The 25,502-nt window shown below is 42.0% G+C and overlaps 2 protein-coding genes across 2 annotated transcripts in view; both read right to left on the reverse strand.

Moving 5' to 3' along the window:
* The window catches only part of RABGAP1 (RAB GTPase activating protein 1), a 65,950-nt gene that overhangs the window by 9,879 nt on the left and 30,569 nt on the right, over nucleotides 1-25,502 (reverse strand). The window contains exons 13-18 of the mRNA XM_026860317.1: nucleotides 9,802-9,915; nucleotides 8,761-8,835; nucleotides 6,427-6,552; nucleotides 5,134-5,277; nucleotides 3,502-3,543; nucleotides 3,049-3,177 (exon numbers count right to left, since the gene is read on the reverse strand). Coding sequence (XP_026716118.1) covers nucleotides 3,049-3,177; nucleotides 3,502-3,543; nucleotides 5,134-5,277; nucleotides 6,427-6,552; nucleotides 8,761-8,835; nucleotides 9,802-9,915 — 630 coding nt within the window. The remainder of the gene's footprint in view (nucleotides 1-3,048; nucleotides 3,178-3,501; nucleotides 3,544-5,133; nucleotides 5,278-6,426; nucleotides 6,553-8,760; nucleotides 8,836-9,801; nucleotides 9,916-25,502) is intronic.
* GPR21 (G protein-coupled receptor 21) lies at nucleotides 23,219-25,453 on the reverse strand. The gene has a single exon (XM_026860330.1). The coding sequence runs from the start codon at nucleotides 25,065-25,067 to the stop codon at nucleotides 24,021-24,023; it is 1,047 nt and encodes a 348-aa protein (XP_026716131.1). The 5' UTR covers nucleotides 25,068-25,453; the 3' UTR covers nucleotides 23,219-24,020.

The raw sequence follows: 25,502 nt of genomic DNA on the forward strand, positions 1-25,502 counted from the left end.
GAAACATTTCAGCATACTTCAGCTGACATTTTTCTGAGATGCCAGCCCATCTACCTGGAGTCAGTCCAGCCACATCACAACTGCAGAAGTTATTCTTACTAAACCTCCAGACAAATACCCAGAGTATTAACCCTTTACTGACAACGAAACCAGTAATTTGAGTAGATTATTTCTCTGCTTTGCCCTTGCTCAAACACTGCCCAAATTTATTGGGTTTCACACACCAAATCTCAAACTATGTAAAGGTCAGATCTTGAGGAGTGAGGCATCCTGCCGTGTGAGAGGGAAGGCAGGCACGCCGTTGGATTTTCATCTTCTACTTTCCCAAGTGCATTAAACCAGTTTTGCCTTTAGATGATCTCGAGAAGATTTACTGTCACTGACCCTGGACACTTGGAGCCCTAGAGGGAACCGAGCCCTGGGGAAGTCCACAAGGCCTCTGGGTTTGCATGGTGATAGAAAGCAGAAATGAACACTGAAGTCCCACCACAGTTTTTCGGGGGCACAGGAGGCAGCAGCGACTCTGTTACCATCTGATGGCCACACTGAGGAGTGACTGTAAGTATCCAGTGTTGTCTCAAGCTGATCATTTACTGACCTCCTTTCCAGCAGAATGCTGTTGTAATCACAATGCCTTAGCCAGGCTACTTCTCCCTTCCTATACATGATTTATTTTGACAACAGGCCCTTTTCTGCTCAAAACCTCTTCCAGATACAGATCTGGAGATTTCTACTGACAGCAAAGGACTTATATTTTAGGTCAAAGAAAGCAATTCCGTGCAGCACTCCCATCAGGGGCCACACACATGGATGCGATACCGAAGCACCTGTGCAGAGCCCGGTAGCACGGTCTGGACTTTCTCTGTAACCTCCCATTTAACCCCCCCAAAACCACACAGTGCTCAAGGAAGGAGTGGACAACCTTGCCCTGTACCGCTCAGAGAAGACGGTTTGCTGTGGCTACTCCGCACAGCACTGGGAACACGGGGCATTTTGGCAGAGGGGGAAGAGGAACAAGTTGTTATTCGAAACCATGAAGGACGAATGCACTCACTACACACGATCTTAACCCGATGCACACGCAACGTCTGATCCATGGCTGAAGTCAAATGATTGGGGAGCTAAAATAGCTTACTTTATTCTTGATTATTGCAAAATTTCTATGCTAGTTTCATATAAGATATGCTTGAACTCTATGCAGAATGCTGTTATGAATACTGCTACGACACCAGGAGCACAGGATGCCTTGAACATACCAGGGAAATTTTATACTTATGCACTGATGCTACAAAGAATTCCTCTAGTGAATTTTTAAGGAAAAACGATACTTTGAACCATACACCAGTATATTTCACTAAAAGTTAATCTGCATGAAACTGTAAAGACAGACAGCTTCTTAAAATCTACCTGATAAATTATCAAAGTGCCATTTTAAAACTCAATCCTTACATCTATAAAGGGGAATCAATAACCTCCTAACTGTAACTTTATTTGGAAATTTCACTTTAAGGGCTTATTCTGAAGTTCCCATACAAAGCTTTAGTTACAACATTTACTGATTAGAGAAGCAATTGACTTTCAGCTGTGAAGTAATGCAATATTTGCTATATATAACCAAAGTCTTAATGTCAAAGGCTGGAACTTTCATTTCATATAGCTATATTTAAGAAATAGGGCTTAGTGGCCAATTGAAATATAAAAAAAACACCCCACAGTCAAGCAAAAAACCCTTCCACTTCAGTAGTTCACATACAGGAGACCTCACAGAACTCTCTGAATAAATTCTATTAAGAAAACAAGAATTACTGACATTAATTAATTTCTGGGACAGCATCTCCCCAGTCTATAATACACACTGAGCTCTAGTTTCTACGTTTCTGTTCTGTTCCACAGAAGGCTCCTCTAAGGACCAGAGATGACATTTTACTGTGATAGGTGGTTTCTGTTATATGTCAGAAGTCTAATTATCATCAGTGTTTCCTAAACACTGGCTGTATGAACAGTTGGATCAGTGATTTGTTGAAGTCAGACAGCTGAGATGACCACATTAAAAGACAGTCTAGATTAGCCTGCAGAAAGCAGTAGGTACTTAGAAAAGATTAATGTTCAGAAACACCTGCACACCCAACACCGCACGGTTTGTCAGGGCTCTGCTTCCAACCAGTGTCTTTGCACTTGTTTCCAGTACCCAGATGAAAAGCCAAGAAGGGAGCCAATAGTGTAAACCTCCCACATGGGCTGCTCAGGAAAAACAACGCTTTTTTTGCATTATTAAAAAGCTTCAGCAAACTGTGGCAGCTCTAGACAACTCAGCCAGCACTCAGTTTAACTTCATATAAAGCAGACCCACTTTGGACTGCAAAGATGGCAGCAGATTAACCTGTTAGTGTCAGCTAGCTGGAGTACAAGTGAAAGAGTCTTGAACAGGGTATTCACTTAAAACACTTTTGACAAAAGGGGCATATATCCCTCACCATAAATCAATGACAAATCCAAACCTCACACAGGGAATACATAAACCTCAAGGTCATTTTCCCTAGCTTGACTTGCAAGAGGTTTTAAATTCCAAATCATATTCCATCATGTCCGTAGAAGACCCATAAATCTATCAATGCATTTTTAATGAGCTCCCTATTGCGGTACATATCCACCACATGCACCCACAATTAAAACCAGCCATTTTCTATCTGAAAAATTACACTGTTTCCTCGTTATTGTCTCTGTTTTAAATAAAACCTTCCCACTACCCTGTTTGCACCTACTACCAGAGAAAGTCTGCAATTATTTGTGCCATCAGTCATTTAAGGTTGGGTTGGGGGTTTTAAGTACTCTGATTTTAACTAGCACTCTATATTGCTTGCTGAAAACCACTCTTTCTTTCGAGTTCTCCAGGTGGGCCCACAGCACTCTGAGAATCTTGGAGCTTTACCGCGTTTCACCGTAAAGCATCTGCAATGTATCTGCAGTTGGACACGTGAGTAGCAGCGTTACATATGGAAACGGAAATGGTACCCTTTAAAGATACACTTGCAGTTACCACATCTTTACCTTCATATTACATGCTAATTCCATCAGCTTCTTTGCATTTTCTTCTGAACGGTATCTCTTGGGCAGCTGTACACGGAAGAATTTTAAAGCCCCTTCAAAGTCAGTCAGTAACAAATCATCCTTGGTCGTCTGGAGACGAGGAAAGAAAAACCAGTAAGTGCAAAGCTGGCTTTGTACAATTACTGAATTCCCAGAGACAATAAAGCAACAACAGTTTTGTAAAGCTCCAAGAACATAACTCCTTTTTGACTTTCTGCAAATAATGTTTGTTTCTATTTCTGAAACCCTCTATTTCCCCACCACCCCACCCCCAAAAGCGCTGTGCTGCGCAGGGCACGCCAGACAACAGCACGTGTAATACAGAAAGTTGTGATAATATTTCTGTAACAGACATCTAATTTTTCATATGCTGCCTGATGATGCATAAAACACAACGTAAGGCTGTATACTCACTTTTAATAATCCCAGTGCAACATTAAAGATAACACTTATTCCCTGGAGAGAAAAATAATGACAAAATAAATTAATTTCTCAGTATTTACAAGCCTGGATGTTAATTTATTTGGTGTAGTTTGCTGTTTGTCTAGTTTCTGTGAAAAGGAGAACTAGGATACAAATGTAATCAAGTGCTATATTACATCAGAGGCCCAGATAATGACTTTGCAAACAATTAGGAAAGTATCTTTACCGAATAGCCATTACAGATAGCAAAACAATGTTTCAACACAGGTTTTACTATCTCCCTAGTAGTCTGAAACTCTGAAATGATGAAGGCACTGTTGTGTACTTTAATTTGTTTTTTAATGACTAGTTGGTCAGCTCAGAATAATTTAATTTTCCTATAGTAACTTCTGAAAACCCTGGATTCAAATGCAGCAATATACACCAATATATTAAGTTTTGGTAGTAAAACCCTGAGATAATTCATGTAATGAAAAAGAAAGTGACTCACTTTAGGACAGAGTCCCACATCATTGATTTTGCCACTACTCCTTACAAGTGTTTTATTTATATTATCCAATTAAATACAAACAGTTCCTATAGTCAGCAGTAGCATACACCTTAAAGGGCACCTTTGATAATCAAGACACATTGCTCATATCATTTCAAGATTCTGTCTTTCTTTTTCTACCTAAATTATTCTTTCACTTTTACTTTAAAATGATAAAAAACCCTTAAAACTTCACTAAGATGACATTTACTATTTATGAATTGAAAATGTGTTTCTAAACAAATAGAACTGATTTTCTCCATACCATCTGTTGCTTTCTGTTACATTGGCACATGAACAAAGCAAGCAGCAGATACAGAGAAAGGGTAAAAACATTGACCAGGAGGTTTATGAATACTGAAACCCTTCAGGAAAGGGAATGCAGACACACTGCCACTTCACAGTAACAACCGCAGATCCAATGAAGAATGGATGCATAATGTTAAACAGAAAGTAAAAAAGACAAATCGTTAAATAACTCAAGGATGCTTCAGTATAAAATGTCATTTGTTCACTCATGTTAATAAGCTCTGACTCAAATTACACTACTCACCAGCACAGCACCAAATAAACTGTTCCAAACGTGATTACAAACAAAATCTCAATGTCGATAATTTTGCTCTCGAAATATATGCTGTGAAGTATAAAGAGACTTCAAGTTTCCAAGAGAAAGAGCTCCAAGCTTGTTGGATTACCAACATGAGAGTCAGCCGGGTGGTTTTATATGCAATGGCCTCCATGCAATAATATTCTTGGGATGAAGTAAGTTCTCATTGCATATAATACTATTTAACAGCAGAGGAATCCACGTATTTGTAAATTAACTCTTATCCCATAAGCACCGTATGGAGTATCACATAGGTTCAACAGTGTTAAGAAACAGGAGATTATAATCTTTTACATGGATATTGACTCCTAATTTGTACCTTTAAAATGCTGAGAACTCTTTCATTGCAGAAACATAACACTTCTACATAAAAATAATTATCACATGCCTAGCTCTGAAAGAACAGATAGTAACAAGGACATGAATCAAGATAGTGAGAAACTGTCAGAAGTTGCTAACAGTACAAGTCCCCAGTTATAACACATACCTCACATAAGAGTAAGTCAATAATATGGAAGACCATGTAGAGAGGGAATTTTGCAGTGAACAGGGTAAGGAACCACTGGGAAGCATACATGTGTGCTTCGAGGCTAATGTCCAGGAAGTGGTTATACAGATCAGGAATGTATTCCTAATAAAAACACAAAACACATAAACACCGAAAGTTAATTTATACTATTTTGGAACTGTGGCTGAAATCCCAAAGTAACAGAAGTAAGTAGGGTAGAGTGACAATCAGGGCAGCAAGGCAGGCTTCGGTAGGCACCCATGCCTGACGAGACAGCTGCCTGACGGGCCAAAGGATGCCGACGGCTTGTCCTGGTGCGGATGCTCAGGAGGACACGATGTCACATGCCCAGTGAAACCAATCTCCCAGCTCTCACCCCAGCAGGAAACCCCGCCAGTGGGTGTGCTGACACTGCAGAACCGTTCTGGGGGGGGCTGCAGTGAGCTCCGAAGCCACCGCTCTGCCAGGCCACAGAGCGCCACCCCAGGTGGTCACACTGGCAGCCTTCAGACTCACTGCACACGCCCAGCGGCACACACCGCTCCCCAGCCAACATTCTCTATCCCTAGAACACCTCCAATATGCATAGTCCTCACTTCACAGAATGGGTTGAAAGGGACCTTAAACCCCACCCAGTCCCATCCCCTGCCATGGACAGGGACACCTTCCACTAGCCCAGGTTGCCCAAAGCTTCATACAAATTCACCTTGAGCCCTTCCAGGGAGGGGGCAGCCACAGCTCCTCTGGGCAGCCTGTGCCAGGGCCTCACCCCCCTCACAGGGAAGAATTTCTGCCTTAGATCTCATCTAAATCTGCCCTCTCAGTTTAAAGCCGTCATCCCTTGTCCTACCCCTACCCCCCTGATCCAGAGTCCCTCCCCCTTTCCTGCAGCCCCTTTCAGCCCTGGGGGCCGCTCTAAGCTCTCCCCGGAGCCTTCTCTTCCCCAGCTGAACCCCCCAACTATCCCAGCCTGTCCTCACAGGGGGGGGTCCAGCCTCCCCAGCATCTCCGTGGCCTCCTCTGGCCCTGCTGGAGCAGGTCCGTGTCCTTCTGCTGTTGGTGCCCCAGAGCCGGACCCAGCCCTGCAGGGGGGTCTCTCAGAGCGGAGCAGAGGGGGAGAATCCCCCCCTCGGCTCCTGCCCACACTGCTCTGGGTGCAGCCCAGGATACTTCATCCTTAGAAATAGGTCACACCGTTTATGTGTAAGATAAACTGCGAGTTTTGAATTGCAGGCTCTGATCCATTCACTTCACGCCAGTTTGAACACCTACCTGCATGAGGCGCTCCAGCTGATAGAACTTGCAGTGCAAATCTTCAAAGTTTTGTTTGAAAAGTTCCCTGAGTCCATAATCAAACATGATTTTGACCAGAACACTGAAAGCTTGCTCCTCAGGCATCTGTGAGAGAGGAAAGTGTATTTATCACAGACCATTTAAATACCTTTCACAGTAGCTCCATGTGCCCTTACCTTCCATCCCCTCCCTCTTACAGAAGGGTTAAATTGGCACTACTTTTTAATCTAGCCCTATCCAGTTTAAAATAAACAAGAATATTAACACGCAAAATGAGGCCTAGTGTTGCAAATGGCATTTAATTCTTATTCTGTGGAATAAACCACTTCTCAATTAGCCAACTAAAAATATATCCTTCAGACATTGAGACCAAAGCAGCTTCTTGGTGTCCGTGTTCCAAATCATGTCAGAATTGGGCTCTCCTAGATTTTGAGCAGCCAAACCTTTTGTCACCTAGGGCAGTAGCAGTGTTACTAGAGGATATTAAACAGGATCCTTCCCTTATTGTTAACAACATATTTACCTTTTTAAATCACATTATTACATTGATGTTTATTTATTAGATGGCATAAGTAAGAGACATCAGTAACTGCTAAGAAAAGCTCCACATATCACAACTCAGCATTGGTTTGGGAAAGTTTTAATAACCCTTCCCTGCCAAAAACTGAAGAAACACTCATCAAAGCTCATGAGTGTTTAGACATTTTTCCCTGACATCAAAATTCAGTCTTCACATTTCCTTAGTAAAGTCTGACTTCAGGTCAATCACTTATTTCTGTCAAGGATGGAACAACCATCTCAAGTATTCTATTATTAATCTGCAGATGGAGTTTGTTAAAACTGAAAACTTTGCTGAGACATTCCAAACTGGTAGTGAAGGACTCGCAGAAACTTAATTTCCTTTTCTGCAACATTTCTTTTAAATATTTATTTTCCCTAGCAGCCACACTCCAAAGGCTGACTTCAAAGAGAATCAAATAAAAAGAAAGTTATTTGAAATTTAGCCTTTTTTAATGCATACATCATTCCCAGAAGCAACAGCTATTGTTAAAGAGAACTCCAGAATAATACATGCTTCATCCCTGACAGCGAGTCTCTCTAATGCAAGGGATATTAAAAAAAAAGGACATATGACAGTGAAAGACAGCTAAAAGAAAGCACGCGTGTTTCAGTAAAAGTGTTCAGTTCTTCTACCAGAAAGTATCACCCTTCCTGATCTGATTTAGTGAAGTAATAAAGAATTAATTGCTCATCAAGTAAATATTTCAGATTAAAAGAACTAAAACACTGTTTTCATTAATCAGTCAGCTTTTGAATGGAGTTTACAATCTCTTCTATATCCTCCCCTGACTTTACATTATGGAAAATCCTCCACCGAAGACCAGACTTCCTCTTCCACTGAACACAGCAGAGAAGTCTTCATACTGAGTTCTCTATGGGAGCAACAATCACGAAAAGGCAGCTGAGGAAAAGAAATCTCAAAACACTGCTGGGCTTAGGAACTCTGTTCAGTTTCAACTGCCCATGCTTGCAATAGAAATACTGATAAAAAGCAGACATTTCTTTAAAAAAGGACAGTCTATAAATAATTTGTACAGACTTTTAATCCTCTCCTATTTCCCAAGCATGAGTGAATCTAAAGCTTTTGCTTCTGATATACAGTAAGCATAAATCTCTCTAGCTTCTGAACACACAAGCAATTAAAGGATATTACTCTGATGAGATCACTTCTACCAACAACAATTAAGTTTAAAAAAAGCATAATTCAGTGTCTTTTCAAAAAAGCAAAATATTATTGTATCCTTCACTAACTTCTCAAACCAAGAAGCAGAGGATACAACAGCCCACACTGGCAGCACATAGTTCAAAGCAGAGACCTAATGAACTGACATCCCATCCATGTCAAGTGTATACAAGACATATGGCAATTACCATCCAAATTTCTGACTGATTCCAATAGAGATGTCTTCTAAAAAGCTTAAATCTGACCTTGAAACCCTTTAACAGAAACATTTACAGTGTCGTCTTATACACAAATTCCATGCCTACTAGTGATCCTGAGGACAAGCCTGCAGAGTTTTGAATGAAGGGCTCCTGAAACAGAAACCCAGTGAAATCAATGCTGACTGTAGGCAAGTTGTTAGGAACAGCACAGCAGGTCTTCAACAATGTACTCTTCTCAGTCTAAAAACCACATTATTATTGACCAACACACACGGATGCACGGCCTGCAACCCTACTAGTTCAGGTGTTTACCAACATTTTGTTCATTCTTAATCTTAAAACGAATGGGCAAAAACCCCCACCACTTACATGTAGAAGCAGCACAGCAGCAAGAAATGATTGGCCTTGACAGTAGCCAATCTCTTCATCATAGACAGAGTAGGCCTAAAAAAAGAATCAAGACTTTACAGCATAGCTGTCTCAATACAAATACAACGAAAACAAAACACTGAACTGAACGTAGCTCTATAAAATTTTCACAGGGTGCATCAGTTGACTTTCTAATGAAGGAATAACCTGTCTGAAAATCAAAATGTGATATGTAGTGCCAGGGGCTGGTTACAGTGATGCACCAAGACTGCTGCAGCCTAGTAAAATGCTTATCTGACGGCTATTACCTCCAAACAGGCGCTGCAGGGACACTGGGAAGAGAAACACTAGGAACAAAAAAAGGAGGAGTGCTGGAAGCTCAAAACATTCCGGTTGAGATAACCGAATACAACAACAAGCTGTCCATGTTTGCTAATTTCTCCCTTTTAATAAGCAACTTCAGTGCACATTTATGGCTTTATAACATTTATGTGGGGTACAGAGTTATCTCCAGTTTTAAAGACAACTATATATGACGACAACTGCTTATGGCATTACATGTTACGCATAAAAGACACACCCAACATCAGAACTTTCTTTTTCAAGTGGCAGTATCGGCATGATTTCCTGCACGCATCCCTAATTTGGCCAGGACAATTTAGACAATACCGACAACTAGGGAGCACGGTGCAGCCAAAGGTGAGCTGCTCTTGATCAGTATGGAATTCGTCCTCATCTCCATCACAGCGGATAATTTATCCGGCTTAGGTCCAGACTGACACATCTGGAATCACATGAAGTCTCTGTACCAAACACTTTAGTGTTCAGGAATGCAGGAGTGCTTATTCCTCCAGGTCTGCTATGGCCACTACAACCAGCTAAACGTCCACAGTGAACCACGGGACTGAGCCCAGTGCCAGAGCCTGTCTCCATGACACAGTTAGTGGTAATACATACACACTCTTCTCAGGTAACAGTTACATCTGTTAATGATGTTAAACACAAGTAACCAAAACCCGTCAAGAAGAATTTCAAGAATACCTTGCATATTTTGTACAGGGAGTCCTGGCCATCTCCCCCAGTATCTTTAAAATAATCATGAGCAGGGAACGTTCGATTGATGTCTCGGGTGATAGCACTGTCTTGCGGAGACTCCTATTAGGAAAAAAATATTAAAATGTAAACTAAAACACATCAAAAGAATGTAAATTACAATATGCTAGGACTGAGAGTTAGGAGACTGGCATTGTGTTCTGTGCACTGTTCTAAATTTAACAAAGCACAGTCCACTCAACCAGAACAGGCTGCCTGCAGGCTGGCAGCTCCAGATCACAATCTTGATAGATTTGGTTACCTAAGCACATCTGGAAACGGTCAGCGAGTGGCACAAAAAGCACACACTAAAAAGTGTTCCAGGACATTGCAATGCAGATAGAAGCCTTCCCTCGGAGACTTCTGAACACAAATACTGCCCAGTCACATTTCTTTTATCTCACACTGGCGGAGAGTAACGGTCAATTGTAAGCAGCTGCACGCTGCTGTCCAAAATCCTGCCCCTTAGGTTCAGCTAGAGAAACCACTCTTCAACCCCTCTGCAGAATCAGACAATAGAAAAATAGAAAACTGAGTATGAGCCCAAGAAGGACAGTACCACACAGTAAAACGTTATATAACGCAGGGGCAGCTGCCTGTATAGGCTGGGCACTTCAGCATGGGGAAGATGGAACTTGGTTCTCTGCACTGCTCTGATGCAATCCACCGCAGATGCCTCAGACGTTTGGAAAGCTGAGCACTAACAAATAGCATACAATTAAGAAAAGCAGTAGATGTGAACAGCGGACTGAAAAGACCAACTGGACGAAACACCATGAAAGTCTGCGTCAAGGGCGAGTCCTACACAACTCCCTGTACAGTCAGTATTGCTGAGGATGCCTTAGAAGGAAACCTAGTCCTACCTTGGAGAAGTATCCAGAAAAAAAGTTTCCAGAATATGGAAGGAAGGAGTTTGTGTCAGGCACATCATGAGAAACCATAAGCATTTGTGAACAATGTCCAGCTTAACCTGATTTGCCCTCTTACAACAGAACCAAGTTCTGTTGTCTGTAGGTATTTGTTTCCGTCGGCGATTGGTCCCTCTTTCCACTACCTAGAATATAACTTCCCTGGGCAGCTAATGAGAGCAAGAGCTCCTTGGTAGTGGGAACCATCTGAAAGGATGCCACAATAATCATTAAGCAACCACTGCTAGCGAAAGGGTCAAAGGTTCCCCTGTTAGGTGACTTCCCTGGCAATGACTGAACACACAAATAAAAAAAAAAGTCAGTTGTCTTCACATGTGAGATTCCCATGTAACGGTGTCCAGGTTAACACTACAAACATGCAAGATGCTCTGTGGAAGCAAACCAGATGTTTTTAATTTTTAAAAAAAGTTTTACTATATCCAAATAACTTGTGTTTCTGTTAGACAAACGGAGAAAAGAAGTAAAATAGACAGTAAGAGTACATGATGTAATCCAATCTAATCTAAAATCCGATGCTAAATAAATTTCATATAAATATAAGCCTTTTAAGTCAAAGACAAGTACTATAGTGGCTGGCTGTTACCTTCAGCTAGTTTTGCAAGTAGAGAAAGACAATACTCAGAAACAATACTGAAAATTTAAAGCATGTGAGTGCAGTCTTAGCGATAACTTTCAGCTTCTTAAAAGTCTGCAAGAGTGAATTACTGTGAAGCAGTCTGCTTTGCAGGAGCTGTTCACTGCTAACAGCAATTTGTGGTACCAAACAAGTGGGTTTCCTGAGTGTTACCTGTGTTCTGCTGCAATAGCAGAGTATTCTTAAATCCACTTGCCTTTTATCCACTTATTTAACAGCAGAGACCAAAGCATCTGGTTGGGAACTCTTAGGATCGGCTTCTCAAACAAATCACTCATTATGGCTAAAGAGAACTAATTAGTGGTTGGTCTCTGGCTTTGCGTGACTGTTCAGCACTTGACTCCTATGTTTCAGCACAATTCTTCAAGTAATCTGTAACATTAGTTCCTGCAGCTGAAGCATAGCTTGGGGAGAGAAAAATTAACGGAAATGATAAGGTTTAAAAAAATGTTTTTCAAACCATGGCTTTGAAATCTCCCCATTAGTACAAACTGCTGCAATCCAAGCATTGTGTAACCTTTTCTTTACTCCTATTTTTATACCTTGCTGTGAGAATTGGCTCAGTGGGCAATTTCTCATGCTTTCAGGGGACTGGGAACTGAAGGAAACCCTTCTGAACCCACACCCTTCACAAACTGGGATTGAAAAATAGAAAGCTAAGAATGACAGGAAGAAAAAGAAAGTAATAAAGAAAACAGAATGGAAAACAGCCATGAGAACTGAGGCAAGTGTAGTGAAGATTAAAATTCTCACAACAATTACTGCTCTGAAGAAAAGCAGGAAAATGTAAATACTCAGACTAAGAACATACCCTTCCTCCCCCTCTTTTATGCATTTTAAAATATTAGAAGAGCTATACTGAAACCTTCCTCTCCAGTTGATTTAGGAAAGTACATGGGTAATTATGGAAACCAAGACGCAGTCCAGCAGATAAAAGCTCATCTGTTGTATCAGCCTGCATATAAAAGCATACTGGTTCCCACCTCCTAAACCGGATACACTTAAATGACAACTTCCTTGTACTTTGGTGATCTTTCAGGAACCATCCCAGGATCTGCAAACCATACCCTGCAGTTACAGCCTCAATCAGCATCCTCAGACTGAGACTGTGTTGCTTGAGAAGCTTCTTCTGTAGCTTAAGCCACAATTAAAAGATACGGAAGAGCTGGAGTTCCTTGTACCTCTTCACGGGGCTGAACTACTTGCAGTTTTCAGCAGCTCAGGTTTATTCCTCCTAATTCCCTGCGAAAACCCAAGAGGACGAAGAAGCAGCAACAAAGAATTGCTGAAGGGACAAGATCTATGATGGAAAAAACCCTGAAATAAGAAATCTCCAGAGCAGCAGAGGAAGTTGCCTGCTAGAAGCAGTTTGCCACCCAAAGATCAACTCCTGTCACACCAGCGAAATCTGAAGGGGGCACAAAACAAATCCTTTACCTAGACAGAGATTGACTTTGAAAATATAAAAATGGTGAGGTCCAAACTATAGGTCCCCCCCTGCCCCCATCCCCAGAACGATTCAAAATACGGCAGTTTGCTCACTGGGGTGAGTTACCTGACACATCCACCACAAAAAATGAACGCTGAGGCTCGCTCTTGCCACGATGGGACCAGTTTTCACCCTGCAATTATTTCTTAGGAAGTTCACACAGAACTTTGTCACACGGTCAGAGGATGGTCACTGTGGGGAGGGTCTAGAGACTCAGTTGATCAGCGGAATTTTACCTGCTTTGCCCAGGGTCAGATCAGCACGTGGGCCGTCCGCTGCAAAGCCTCTCTGAGCAAGGCATGGACAAGCCATTCAAGAGAGCACCACGGCAGCGACAGCTTTCAGCACTTGCAACAAGCACAAAAAGCCCAAACTCTCCGCAACTTTCACAGGCACCAACAAGGGCAGTATTACACAAAGGGGATAAGTTATTTTAAGCAGGCCTGTATGTTTTAAGTACATCCGAAAATACTAACAGGTCCTTCAACAGCTATTTTCAATGTTCACAGGATACCATCTCACCAGGCCTATTTTGCAGGTTGATGGCATTCCCAAGATCACTTTTAGTAAGCAATATTCACACTCACTTTTACACAGAGTGCATTTCCTGCACTTGCCTTCTTACCGAAACCTTCTCACAGTGGTTTGGTCGAAGTATTACACCTGTTACCGAGACCTTCAGGAAAGAACACAAACCCCACTTTCAAAGCATCACGCTTGTTAACTTCTCACAAGAAACACTGCCAGCAGAGTGTGTTACCTGGGGTTAGCGCTTACCAAGAACATTCAAATAAATAGTACTTGTGGAAAAAAACCTGAATTTCGACAAATTAGGAATGGTTAGACAGCTGCGATTTGATACAATAGTGCATTGATACAGCATACTTTCAGCCCAAATATGGCAATATAGTGCAATTCTAAAAATAAAAGTGAATCCCTTGTGATATCGAGCCCTTTCGCTGTGTTTGTTTCCTTTTAGGGCTCAAGTTTCCCACAGGAAAATTATAGAGAGGAGTTTGCCTACGGTGCCCTACATCATGTATGGATAAAGCATAAACACAAAACGCATGCTGGAAGGTTTTCCTGCTCCTGGCAATTACGTACAAGCCGGAGTATTTAGAGCAATCGAGATAAGAGGCAAAAAAAACCCCACCCACTCCCAACCGAACGCACCTTTATCAGCACAGTTACATAAAAGTCATCCGAGACAAGACATGAAAACATGTGACGTATCATTTATTTCTTAAATGTATTTATGATCCATTCAGACCTTTCAAATAAAGTGTACAAGTGCATTTCAGAATAAAAAACTACACTCTTCACACAGCTCTGTAGAACACTACATTTCATCAAGAAACTTGAAGCAAAAACTTCCTATTAAACCACCCATGCATCCTTTGGCTACAATAATATCACTGATCAACAAGTACTGCTATTCAATTCTTGAGTTTCCCTTTAAAGAGAAGGAGCATCCTAAAATATGCTACCCCTTCCAGAGACCTCTCTTTAAAGAGAGAATGTTAAATAAATTAGCTAGGCTTTTAGGCAAAACAGTAAGGCTACGTAGTACTGTTGATGCACGATCCATATATTTGGAGAACAGGCAATCCTAGGCTATGTGAAATGCGTCAACAGCCCTTGAAATTTTTAGTATCAAGATTACATCAATCCAGAACAAATGGCAGACAGAAAATGTAACCAGTGGAACAATCACTGAAAACTGTGCAGTTTCTCTAAGGATGGGAAGCGCTGACAACAGATTGAGAAAAGTGTTTATAAAATTCGCTAAGAACCACACTGACATTCTTAAAATTACATACTGTACAAAGCCCTAAACTGTGTGGCTGTGCAACCGGTGCCACGTTAAATTGCTTGCTTCAAAATACACACATATATATGTGTGTGTATATATTATATTTTAAAACAAGCAATTTAACCTGGCAGTAATCGTACAGTCACACAGTACACATATATATATGTATGTACATCTACAGCAAAAAGGAAACAAGCCAAGAGATGTATGACACAGCTGGGGTACAGATCATCTCAAAGGGAATAATACATTTCTTCGAGTTTTAATAGCTCATAGCAAAATTACCTCTTGGAAATAATTACGCAAAGATTTAGAATCAGATATTTACATGCTTCTGATTTCTCTAGTTCCATTTAATATTTAAAAATATGCAAGTATTATTTTAAATCAGTAACATTTGTCATTTTTGGCTCAACGGTAGTTTTTCTTATTATTAGTCTTAGTTGAAAAATCAGCTACAGAAACGTCTATTAAAATGATGGGGCAGAAGTACCCCTCTCCCCTGTATTTTAACAACAGTTCTGAGTTGGCACAAAATACGCAATTCTGGAGCCACAACAACAACTCTTCCTCAGCTGCCGTGCATATCAAAACACCCATCTTCATCTACCCTTGGCAGAGCACAAGCAGAGCAAGCCCAGGCAGAGCTGAGGAGGAGCACAGACTGACACCCCCATCCTCCCCACGGCCTCAGAATTCCACGCGGCATTAGAGAGCGTCAAGGGTCAGACTGGCTCCAAATCACCTGTTCGCTTTTCTAATCTGCTTTGGCGGATTTCTTCCCCATAGTTCTTATTAGCAGGGGTTTCACGCTCACACCGCTTTCTCATCTTTTAACAGGAAACAATTTCCAGCATTAAAAGGTGCACAAAGTTCTTACACACGCACACATACACATTCTGACCCGTGTTTCTGTCTATTCTGGGCCTTTTCACTGACACTCAGGAAAAAACCTCCCAGCTGTAACACCACTCGTGTAAGGAGCTGGACTGTCTCTCAAACAAAACTCCTTGTAACGACCCTCTGCCAAATGCCAAATCTCCACAGAACACACTGAAATCATCTCACCAGTGGCTTCTGCCGTCCCAGTCACGGTGAAGGAAGGTGCAAGGAGACAGGCAGGACACAAGAAAAGCGAGCATCCTTTAAAGTAAGATTGCTCCACTGTATTTCCTTCAGCAAAGCAACCCAAAAGCACATGCACGCATAGCCTCCCATGCTTGCAGTTTAATTGTAAACAGCATGTGGAAAAAAAAAAACCAAACCACCAATTAAAAAAGGTACTAATACAATTTTGAAATCCCTGAAGAAAAGACATACCCACGAGTATTAAGAACAGTAAAAAAAGCTCATCATTAGCAATTACAAACTCGTTTCCATCCTGTTGCATTCATTAGAGGAATACAAAATTGAATGTAGTGTTTACATGCTAGAATTACAATAGAAACTAGATTTCAAAGGTTACATATGGAGAGAAATTTATCAACATAGGAACTTGCAAAACACTGTGCTGTACAGCATTTCTCAAGACACAAGTCTGTGAAGACAATATAGGCGACTGCAAATCCTTCCAGACAGTTCAAAAGCGTGGCTGGAGGTAATGCTGCTTCCTGTTATCTGAAAGGATTAACCGCACCATTATTTTTAGTAGGTTTTAATGACAACAGTTTAACCTCAAGAAATACCTAACCCCTCAAAAACCGAGGTGATCAGAAACATACAGGTACCTTACAGCCCTCAGGGTTTTATTTCTTTGTACACTAAACATCAATTCCTTTGACAGCATCTACAGAAAATGTTTTTTAAAAAAATGTTTTTATGAAATACTTTTAATACTCAGTAACGCTAATATTTAAAAATACTTCACAGTGTGGTACTAATGTAACTTCATAAAACGAGCAATTTGAGTTAGCTAAAGCTCAAAGCCTTACATTATATTAAAATAGTCCAAAGATTTCACACACACACAAAAATCACTAGCACTATAAATATACCTAAGCCACTTTAGTGCAAAGTCTGTTTTTGCTTCCCCTGACAAATCCCTCTATATTCCTGCCAGCACATTAAAATGTCATCCTTTACTAATCTAATTATTGATTTTCAAGGATTCATTTACAGTTGAAATCCCAGAAGAACTTTTTTCAATTTACCATAAAAGTAATGACTTGGTTTATTAAGCATTTGATTGCTTGTATCACGTGATCTTCGTAACATTTAAGAATGACTCGCATATGCACAGCAGGATTTGAGTTCATCTTTACAAGGAGTTACTTGAATTTATTTAAGTTTTTAAGTAAAGGATCTCCAGTAACGACCATCAGAGAGAAGCCAAAGGCTTGAATTACAAAATTGCTATCCTCATCTTACAAATTCATAAAAAGAAAGAGGCCAGAACAGAAAGTTCAGACTCCCTTCCCTCCTCCTCACCCCCCAGGGTACCCTCGTGCCGCATCTCCGGCGCTGCCGCGCGCGCAGGGACCGCCCAGGCGCAGCGCTCCTCTGCGCCACCAGCGACTTCAAGACGTCTTCATCTCCCTAAGCGCAGATTCTCAATATCGGCTAACACAACGTGCATCCACCCAGCATTTCTAAAAACTTCTCAGCAAATAAAGCTACTGGTTATCAACCCCTGTACAGGTCCAGTCCCGCAGTGACTTGGCCTCCTGGGCTCGCCCCGGAGCAGAGCCTGCACCTCCTCGGATCAGCTCGGTGAGCACGACGCTCGCTCCAAACATCTTCAGGACTAAACAAAGATGACTTGAACAATTTCTGTTTCTCAATTCAAGTAATCGCCAATTCACTAGCTAGAGAATCCCTTTTGACCGGACCAATTGCTAAAGCACACCAGAGGCTGTAAATAAGCAACCTGAACCAGGATGTAAGAACATAATTACCTTAATGCTTTCATTAACAGCTAAAGCCCAAGAGATGTAAATATGATATGGGTGAAATCCACAAACACTTCCATTTGCAACCACCACTAAACAGCCGTAGAGTGGACACAGACTGTGGCTTGTTTTCAACTCTGCAAAGGGAATAAAAACTGAAAGGTGATGGAAGTCAGTATGGAGTGGAGAGCCACCAGCAATGCTGCCTGCGTAAGCAAAAAAAACCTGAAAGGCTGACTAAACAAACTATATCACACAGGATTATTTCCCTATTGCTGGAACACCTCAGATGGTCAACCACGACCCAGACTGGTATTCTGGTATTATCCCATTTTACCAGAACTGGGATGGAGGGGCTGGATCACCACTCCAGGTCTGAAGGGAATGGGGCGGCCGCGGGAGCCCCAGGGCTCAGACAAGCTGCCTTCGGAGTGCAGCAGAGAGAAAGCAAGAAGGTTAAACGCCTTCTTTTAAAAAAAATGTATTGTAAAGAATAGGACCCAAATTAAATACTCCATTGTTTTGACAGAAGTGCAATTCATATCCTACCATCAGCACAGGCACAGCTGTCCAGCAGGGTTCCTCTGTTTCCACTGGCCACAACTTTCAGTTTCTTTCTCTAAACACAACCGCATCTGGTTTTACACATACTAGATTTTAATTCTGAAGAGCCTATCCTCTTCCACAAATATTTTACATTCATAATTTTAATATTAAATAGTCTGCCTTCCTTTATCTGCAGAAAACGTCTCTCAAAGTGGTACCTCTGCAATGCCCAGGCAATAAGGGGACTAACAACTGAGAAGCTTTAAGACATCTGCCTCTAGAAGTCAGAACTTCTCTTCTCATGCAAAATGGGTTGGTTTCATATCCCCCATCCTTCTGAAGGAGGGGCTGTTTACTCTGATGCAGCCAGTCTGCAAAACCTGATGGCCCAGCGGTCTCGGCAGCTGCAGCTTATCCCAAGGTCTAACCTGACCTAGGCCAAGTGTATTTCAAGCCCACACAGTTGTGAAGTGTTAGGGGTCCCAAAGTGACTGATAGACCTTATATATTGACCTGAGACCACAACCACACACAAACAACAGTATTCATAGTATAAAGAATATAAAAGATAAAAAAAGCCCTGATAAAAAAAGCTCTGTAGAGCTCTGGCTTTCAGCAACAGGAACAGAAAGAGGAGAAACCAGACTGAAACGGGCTGGTGAGACAGCAGGGAGGGAGCACAGCTTCACCAGGAGAACAAACGGACTCGCCTGGGCATTTCACTGCCACCGTTACGTGCCGGTCTCTCCCCTCCTGGAAGCCTCAACGGAACCACCCAGCATCTGCAGCGTCCATTCCTTTAAGCTGCTCAAGGGAAGACAGCTACTCTTCCCCCATTTAAGTATAAAACCCACGGAGGCTTTTACACCTCTTGGGTCTCAGCAGAACACCAGTTACAAACATGTGCTTTGCCAACTTCAGGAAGAGTTGGGAGGGAGGTAAAATCCAAGTTTACCTTGAGCAATACCATGGAAAGGATGTGTCCTTCATATTCTGAAAAGTCACAGAAGTGAACAAAAAGGTTTCTAAACTCAACAAGAAAATAAGGGCGAGGTCAGGCAAATGTTTTAGCACATGCTTCAAGTACCCAGAACCAAAAATGTGTTAAAACAACAAAAGCCCTTCAAAACCTCCGCCTCCTCTTACTAAATTGACTTACAGCAGATTAATCAAGTAATTGAAAGAATTTTAAATAGGCTTTCTGTTTGTAATGCCTAAAGGTAGACTCCTATGCCCAGATATTAGTTCCTAAGAAATAAGTTTTTTTAAAGCACTGACTTGAATTAGAAGTTCTGTCAACTTCAAGCTCTGATGTGAGGTAAGATCAGACCGAAGTGTTTCAGAGCTCCTGATTCATGAGGGTTCAGTACATCTGTTATCCTCGCAGCAGTTGGTAATACCACAATAAATATCAAAAAATCTGCTTATTAGGTTTGCATACGGAATGCTTCCGTCTCACATCACATACAGGCCTTGGAAACGTCTTTTTCAAAACAAATTGCTGAAATTTAGGACTTTTCAACAGGTAAAACCTTTACATGAGTGAGACTGGAACAGTGTCATAGCAATACAGCGCGAGACTGACATGTGGAAATTCTCCTTCGAGTCTGCTGTAAGAAAGCCTCTTTGCGTAACCTCGTGCTACACTTGCAATTCTGCGCCTTGGTACTTTGTACCACTTTCTTCTTGTCAAAGATTTGTGACAAATATTCAAGACTGCCCCTTGGCACTCTGACACTGAGCTATGTCAGAATTCTAACAAACAAACAAATTTCTGAGTGATAAGAAGCTTTAACACAAGTACAAAACCCCTAACAGCAAATACAGAATGTAAAAACTAGTAACACTTAATTAAAAAAAAAGAACAGTAGATAACAGCAAAACTTCTGTTTCACACAAAAAATATCTGCTGACTTAAAAAATACTGTCACTTGATTGGAGACTACAAAATAATATTTCACAGATTTTCTCCCAGTCTATTTGGAAAAAACTTTCAGTAAGATTAAAAAAATTACAAAACTCAAGAGTTCTAGATGAAGCAAATTATTACTCTTGGCGAAGTTGTGCGTACAGAAATCCTTCCCATGGTACTAAATAAATGTCACCGAATTGCATCCTGCAAATTGAACCTTCTAGCTGCTTAATTTGAAAGTGAGGCAGATAACACTAATAAAAAAAAAATAATTTTATAGTCTGAGATGGAACTTCAAAATTAGTTCATTTAATCATATCACAACACGCAATTTGTATGAGGATGTAATTTGATTTCTGTATTCTCCTCTGTGTGGCATTTATCTGTGCAATGCTCTTGATACCAATTTCTAAAGCACCAGGCACTCTCAGTTACAAATATAGCCAAGAAAGGATTAGTTTCATATGTACAATGATGAAAGTGATCCACTGGAAAGTTTGCTGCCTAACAATTCAGAGCACAGATTGTGATGAAAAGGACTACTGTGCCTCATGTTAACTGTATGACAAAGGATATTATATGGACTGCTGAGCAAACAAGGTAATATATTTCAAAATTATTTCTTCCACAGTTGGCACAGTGAACAAGATTCACCCGCATGCAATTTCACTGAAGACAAGACTCAAATGTTATGAATATTTAAAACAGCTAACCACATACAAATCTAGATCTACATTAAATTAACTTAGAGAAAAAAGTAATTTAAAATTTTTTAAAAAATCAATAAATTAACACAGACAAAAACCAGAAATATTTGACATTAAACTAACCTACTGAAGCAATATTTTTAAAAGCATCTGTAAAAACACTGGATGAAACCTGAATGCATCAACTGGCTGCAACTCCTCTCCGTCCTCATCTCTTGGAGACCTTCAGATTCTGATTTTCACCTCTCATGGAAAACATCTGAGCTGATGAAGGCTTTGAGATGAGTAAGGCAACTGAACAAAAGGCTGGCTGTTAGGAATGTTATAACTGAACCTTAGCTGCAAAGCAACAACAGCTGCAAGCATGCATCTGCATCTGTAACAACCACTACACTTTAAGCACAATTCTAGGCTTATAGCTGAAGTAGCAACTGCTTTATCTCGAGTTAAATCTCTATGCCATGATTTAGACCCCTATACTACTCTTTAAAATCTTCCATATTCTCAAAAACTAGCACACAATGCTCCTATTTAAACCCTCTGGGGAAAAAAAAAAAAAAAAAAAGGCGCAACAATCTTTGCTCTCCAGCTTCCACTTAAACCTGAAACTACCATTTTTTGGGGGTTTCAGGCCCTAGAAGATTCTTTTCTTCTATTAAATTTAATCAAATGCTATTTCAATGATAGATTGCATCACTTCAAAGACTTGGAAATGTTAGATAAGGTGAAGAGTCAGAGAAAAGCTATTGGGAGTTTACCTGAGAGGCTGTTCCAAAAATACCACACACACACGCTTTGATATTAGTGACTAAAGCCCTTGAATTGTTCCCCAAAGCCCACCTTTGCTGTAATACCTACAAAACACTTGAGAACAATTAGCCAGCTGATGTGCTGTGAGCTTATTATCCCATTTATAAATGACTCACTACACCCTTACCCTGCGCTCCCCCCACCGCTGTCTGCGTCTCTCACCAAAATTCAGACTGCAAGGGCTCTGCAGAACAGATCAGCTCCGTCGTGTCTGTGCAAGGATCACAGCGTAAGCCCTGGCTCTAGACACCGCCTTATTGCAAAAGGTAACAAGAAACGTCGTCGTGAAGGCATCAGGGTTTAGACAAGCTTTGTTCTTAAAATTGCAGATGGACTAAAGGAGCAAGTTGATCTTGAGAGGTTTGGACTGTGGATGAAACACGTTGAAAGCAGACCAAGATAGGACTTAAATGTGCTTTGTAACAGGGCTCTGAGACCCAAACTAGGCAGCAGTAGCAGGGGGTTCTGCCCCATCCAACCCAGGAACAGGTACACGCCACAGCCCCGGGAGCAGCCCCTGCCTGCCAGCCATGAGTGCTGACGAGCACAAGCCACGCCAGCAGCGCTCCATCCTGCCGCTCGCTCTTTCCTTCGCTCTTTCTTCACTGGCAAGCTCACAAGACTGTACTGGAGTAACCGTGGGTGGGCAGCAAGCAGGATGGTCTGTAGGAATGGTTGCACGTGACAGGACAGACACAAGCTGTCACCCTCCAGGGCAAAGCACAAAGACGAGAGGCCGGGGCTCCTGACAGAGAGGAGGGGACGCGTGTGCTTGCAGGGGGAGAGTACTGAACTAGAGGATGATCTTGATCTGTCACAACAGCAGACCTGAAACCATTTAACAAAAATACTGAGTCTTCCCCTTCGGCCAATAGAATTACCCTAATTCTAAGGAAAAAAAAAAAATCAGATTACTTTTCCCCAGTATTTTTTCCTTCCCACTATGACTAACAGCACACCCCAGCTGTCACACATGAGCCCGTAGCAGTCCAACGCGCCGGCGTACGACCAGCTCTCAGACCAGAGGCGTGGCGGGGCAGTACCCCTGTACCAGGGACAAGGGGAGAGAAGAGGATGCAGACTGTAATCCATTATTACAGGAATACTTGGTTCACTTTCATTTTCCAATATGGCATCAGTAAAGAGATAAGGATATCCTTTAGGAAAAACCAATCGAATCTGAGGGCCATACTGCCTTCTCAACAGCATTACAGAACTCAAAAATATTTACTCTAAGCTAGCTTGAAAAAGCTTGCTGTGGTCAATGAGATTTTGTTTGTCAGATACCGACTCTGACCAGTTAGATATGCGTTTGCCAACAGGATTTAGCTCCTGCTATATTCGAACCATCTTTAATCCCATGAAGGCTAAAGAAAAACGTCTCTGATTTAGCTCTGTGCACTTATGAATAACTCAAATACTACAGTTAAATTTACAGCATAGTTCCCTTAGCTGTTTAGAAGACAATTGTTTTCTTTGCTTTCCCCTTAAGTTCTAGTATGCAAAATATCAGAAGAATTTAGATTAAAAAAAAAAAAAAAGGGCACATGTTATTTTTAAAGTTGTTCTTGAGAAAATTTCCACATACAAAACCGTGGCATTTCTCCACTGGTTTGAGAATAATTTTCACATGTTGGCATCATCCTCGAGTGGCTGCCACAACTCTGGTATCACAAAGCGACATGTATTTTCTCTTAGCTTATCAAAACACATTTTATTTAACTGCTAAATTTGGTCTGATCCAAGTTTTTCTTCTTACTTCACAACAAACAGGAAAGTGTAGATGCCGTACTCTGACTGCACACATGCATCCTACCAGAGAAACGGGGCACGGAAGCCAGATCAGTCCTCCCAAGCATACGACTGTTCAGATCACATTGCTGCACTCATGGCTCAGTAAGACTTTAAGTTCACACTAAAATGTTCACATTGTTCACTCCTGTTCTAGAAGTCCTGTCTAGGTAGCACTGGAAAACAAATTGTTTGGCCCCTTCTGTTATGATGCTGGAACATTGTGTCAATATACTTTGGCATATATTAAAAAATCCCTGTAATATACCATACACTGTGACATTTCCACTTCAGATCTATCATTTACATGTGAAGCACGAATCTCGAAAGAACCTAGTAAAGCTGTAAGAAAGACTACATTTTGCCGAAGCTCTCAGACACCCACTCCATTCAGTCACACCAGCTGGAGAGGTAAGTGTCAAGATACAGCTTTATTCTTAAAAATGAATATGGAGGTGAAACTCCACAGCCTCCTCCACAGCCATAATTTTTTAAAGTGAAATCACAATGGTATGTGCTCCCGATTCTTCTATGTCAGCAGCATTTCTCAGAAACCTTTTTGCAAATCTGGACATCTTAAAATCAGGTTTAACTTATTTTGCGATTTATGGAATTGTCCCTGCACTTCCCAGTCCAGCTGATGGGCGTCTCAGACATGACATCCATTGGAAGATCTTTTGCTCCTAGAGGCAGAGGAGTCCTTAGCTACCCTCTGTCTAGCGCAAGAGGCACAAATAGCCCCTGAGAGACGCTTAAGCCCCTTCTGAAAGACACTGTTGGAGAGACTGTAAATGACACAGTTGCAGAAACTGTTGCTAATGGCAAGCCAAGTGGTCAAGAAGGACGCAACGCGGTTACTATAGACATTGGAGCTCTCCAGCAGAAAATAGATTATGTAGGGCAACCAGAGGATGTAGAAGACACTGGTGATGCGGAAAAGGACCATGGCATAGCGCTTGTCCGGGCAGGGCTGCGCCTCCCCAGCCTCCCCATCCTGCGAGCTGAAGCGCACTCGCCTCTCGTTGATCTCCTTGGTGTGCTGCTGGCAGATGCGGAAGATGTTGAAGTAAGTGAAGCAGACGATGAAAGCAGCCGGGGCGTAGAGCATCACCACGATGAAGAGAGTAAAATAGGGATCGGTGTTCCAGGAATTGGCACACCACTGAAACACATCCCCGTGATATCCAGGCTTTCCCCAGTAAAAGGAGGGTAAGAAGACCAGGCAGGAGTACAGCCAAATGACCAGTATGCAGATTCGAAGTCTCCACGGGGTGACGAGCGTGTTGTAGGTCAGAGGCTTCGTGATGGCAATATATCTGTCAATACTAATGCATGCCAAAGAGGCCATGGAGACGCTCTTCAGCACTGACACCACATAACCAAAGATTTGGCAAACCAAGGACTCACTCAAAACAATAGGGTAGTGCAGCAGAGACAAAGAAGGCACCAGACAGCTCACACCCACCAGGAGGTCAGCATACGCCATAGTCTGGATGAAGTAGCTGGTGGTGTGATGGTTCAGCAGAGGTGCACAGTGAAAGACAAATATCACAATAATGTTGCCCGAAATAATCAGCACCATGAGGAACACAATAATAACCACTTCCAGGAGGCAAAAATTGATGGTCTCCAGATAGCTAATGGCCAGGAGACAGAACGGCCGGCCACTCTGGTTGCCAACCAAAGAGGAGTTCATCTTGAGCACTGCAGTGATCACTTCACTTCATGCTCCTGCCTGCTGCCTGCAGCCACTCCAGGCAGCTGCTGTCATTGCGGCTGGGGCTGTGTGTGTAGCAATGTCAAAACCGGAGCTCTGGTCCCCGGGGCTGCTCCAGATGCTGCTGCTGTGCATTGTCTGCAGCACAGCTCCCCTTTAAATCCGGCTCCCCGCCGCTACCGGTGCACCGGGACCCAGCAGCAGTCATGTCAGCAACTTCACACCCGCACACGGGCGGGGGCTGCTGTCAGAGCCCTCCTGGGTGGGCTGCCTCGCCGGGGAGGGCCGAGGGGCTGGGGGAAGAGGGAGAAGGAACCTTCACCGACTCAGGACGAGAGTCCTCCCAAAGGCTGACAGGAGAGAAGGGGAAAGTGTTTTACCAAACCGCCTCTCCCAGAGAGACAGACAGAGACA

Source organism: Athene cunicularia (assembly GCF_003259725.1).
Source record: "Athene cunicularia isolate RWA chromosome 17 unlocalized genomic scaffold, athCun1 chr17_part1, whole genome shotgun sequence".
In the NCBI taxonomy this organism is placed as follows: Eukaryota; Metazoa; Chordata; class Aves; order Strigiformes; family Strigidae; genus Athene; species Athene cunicularia.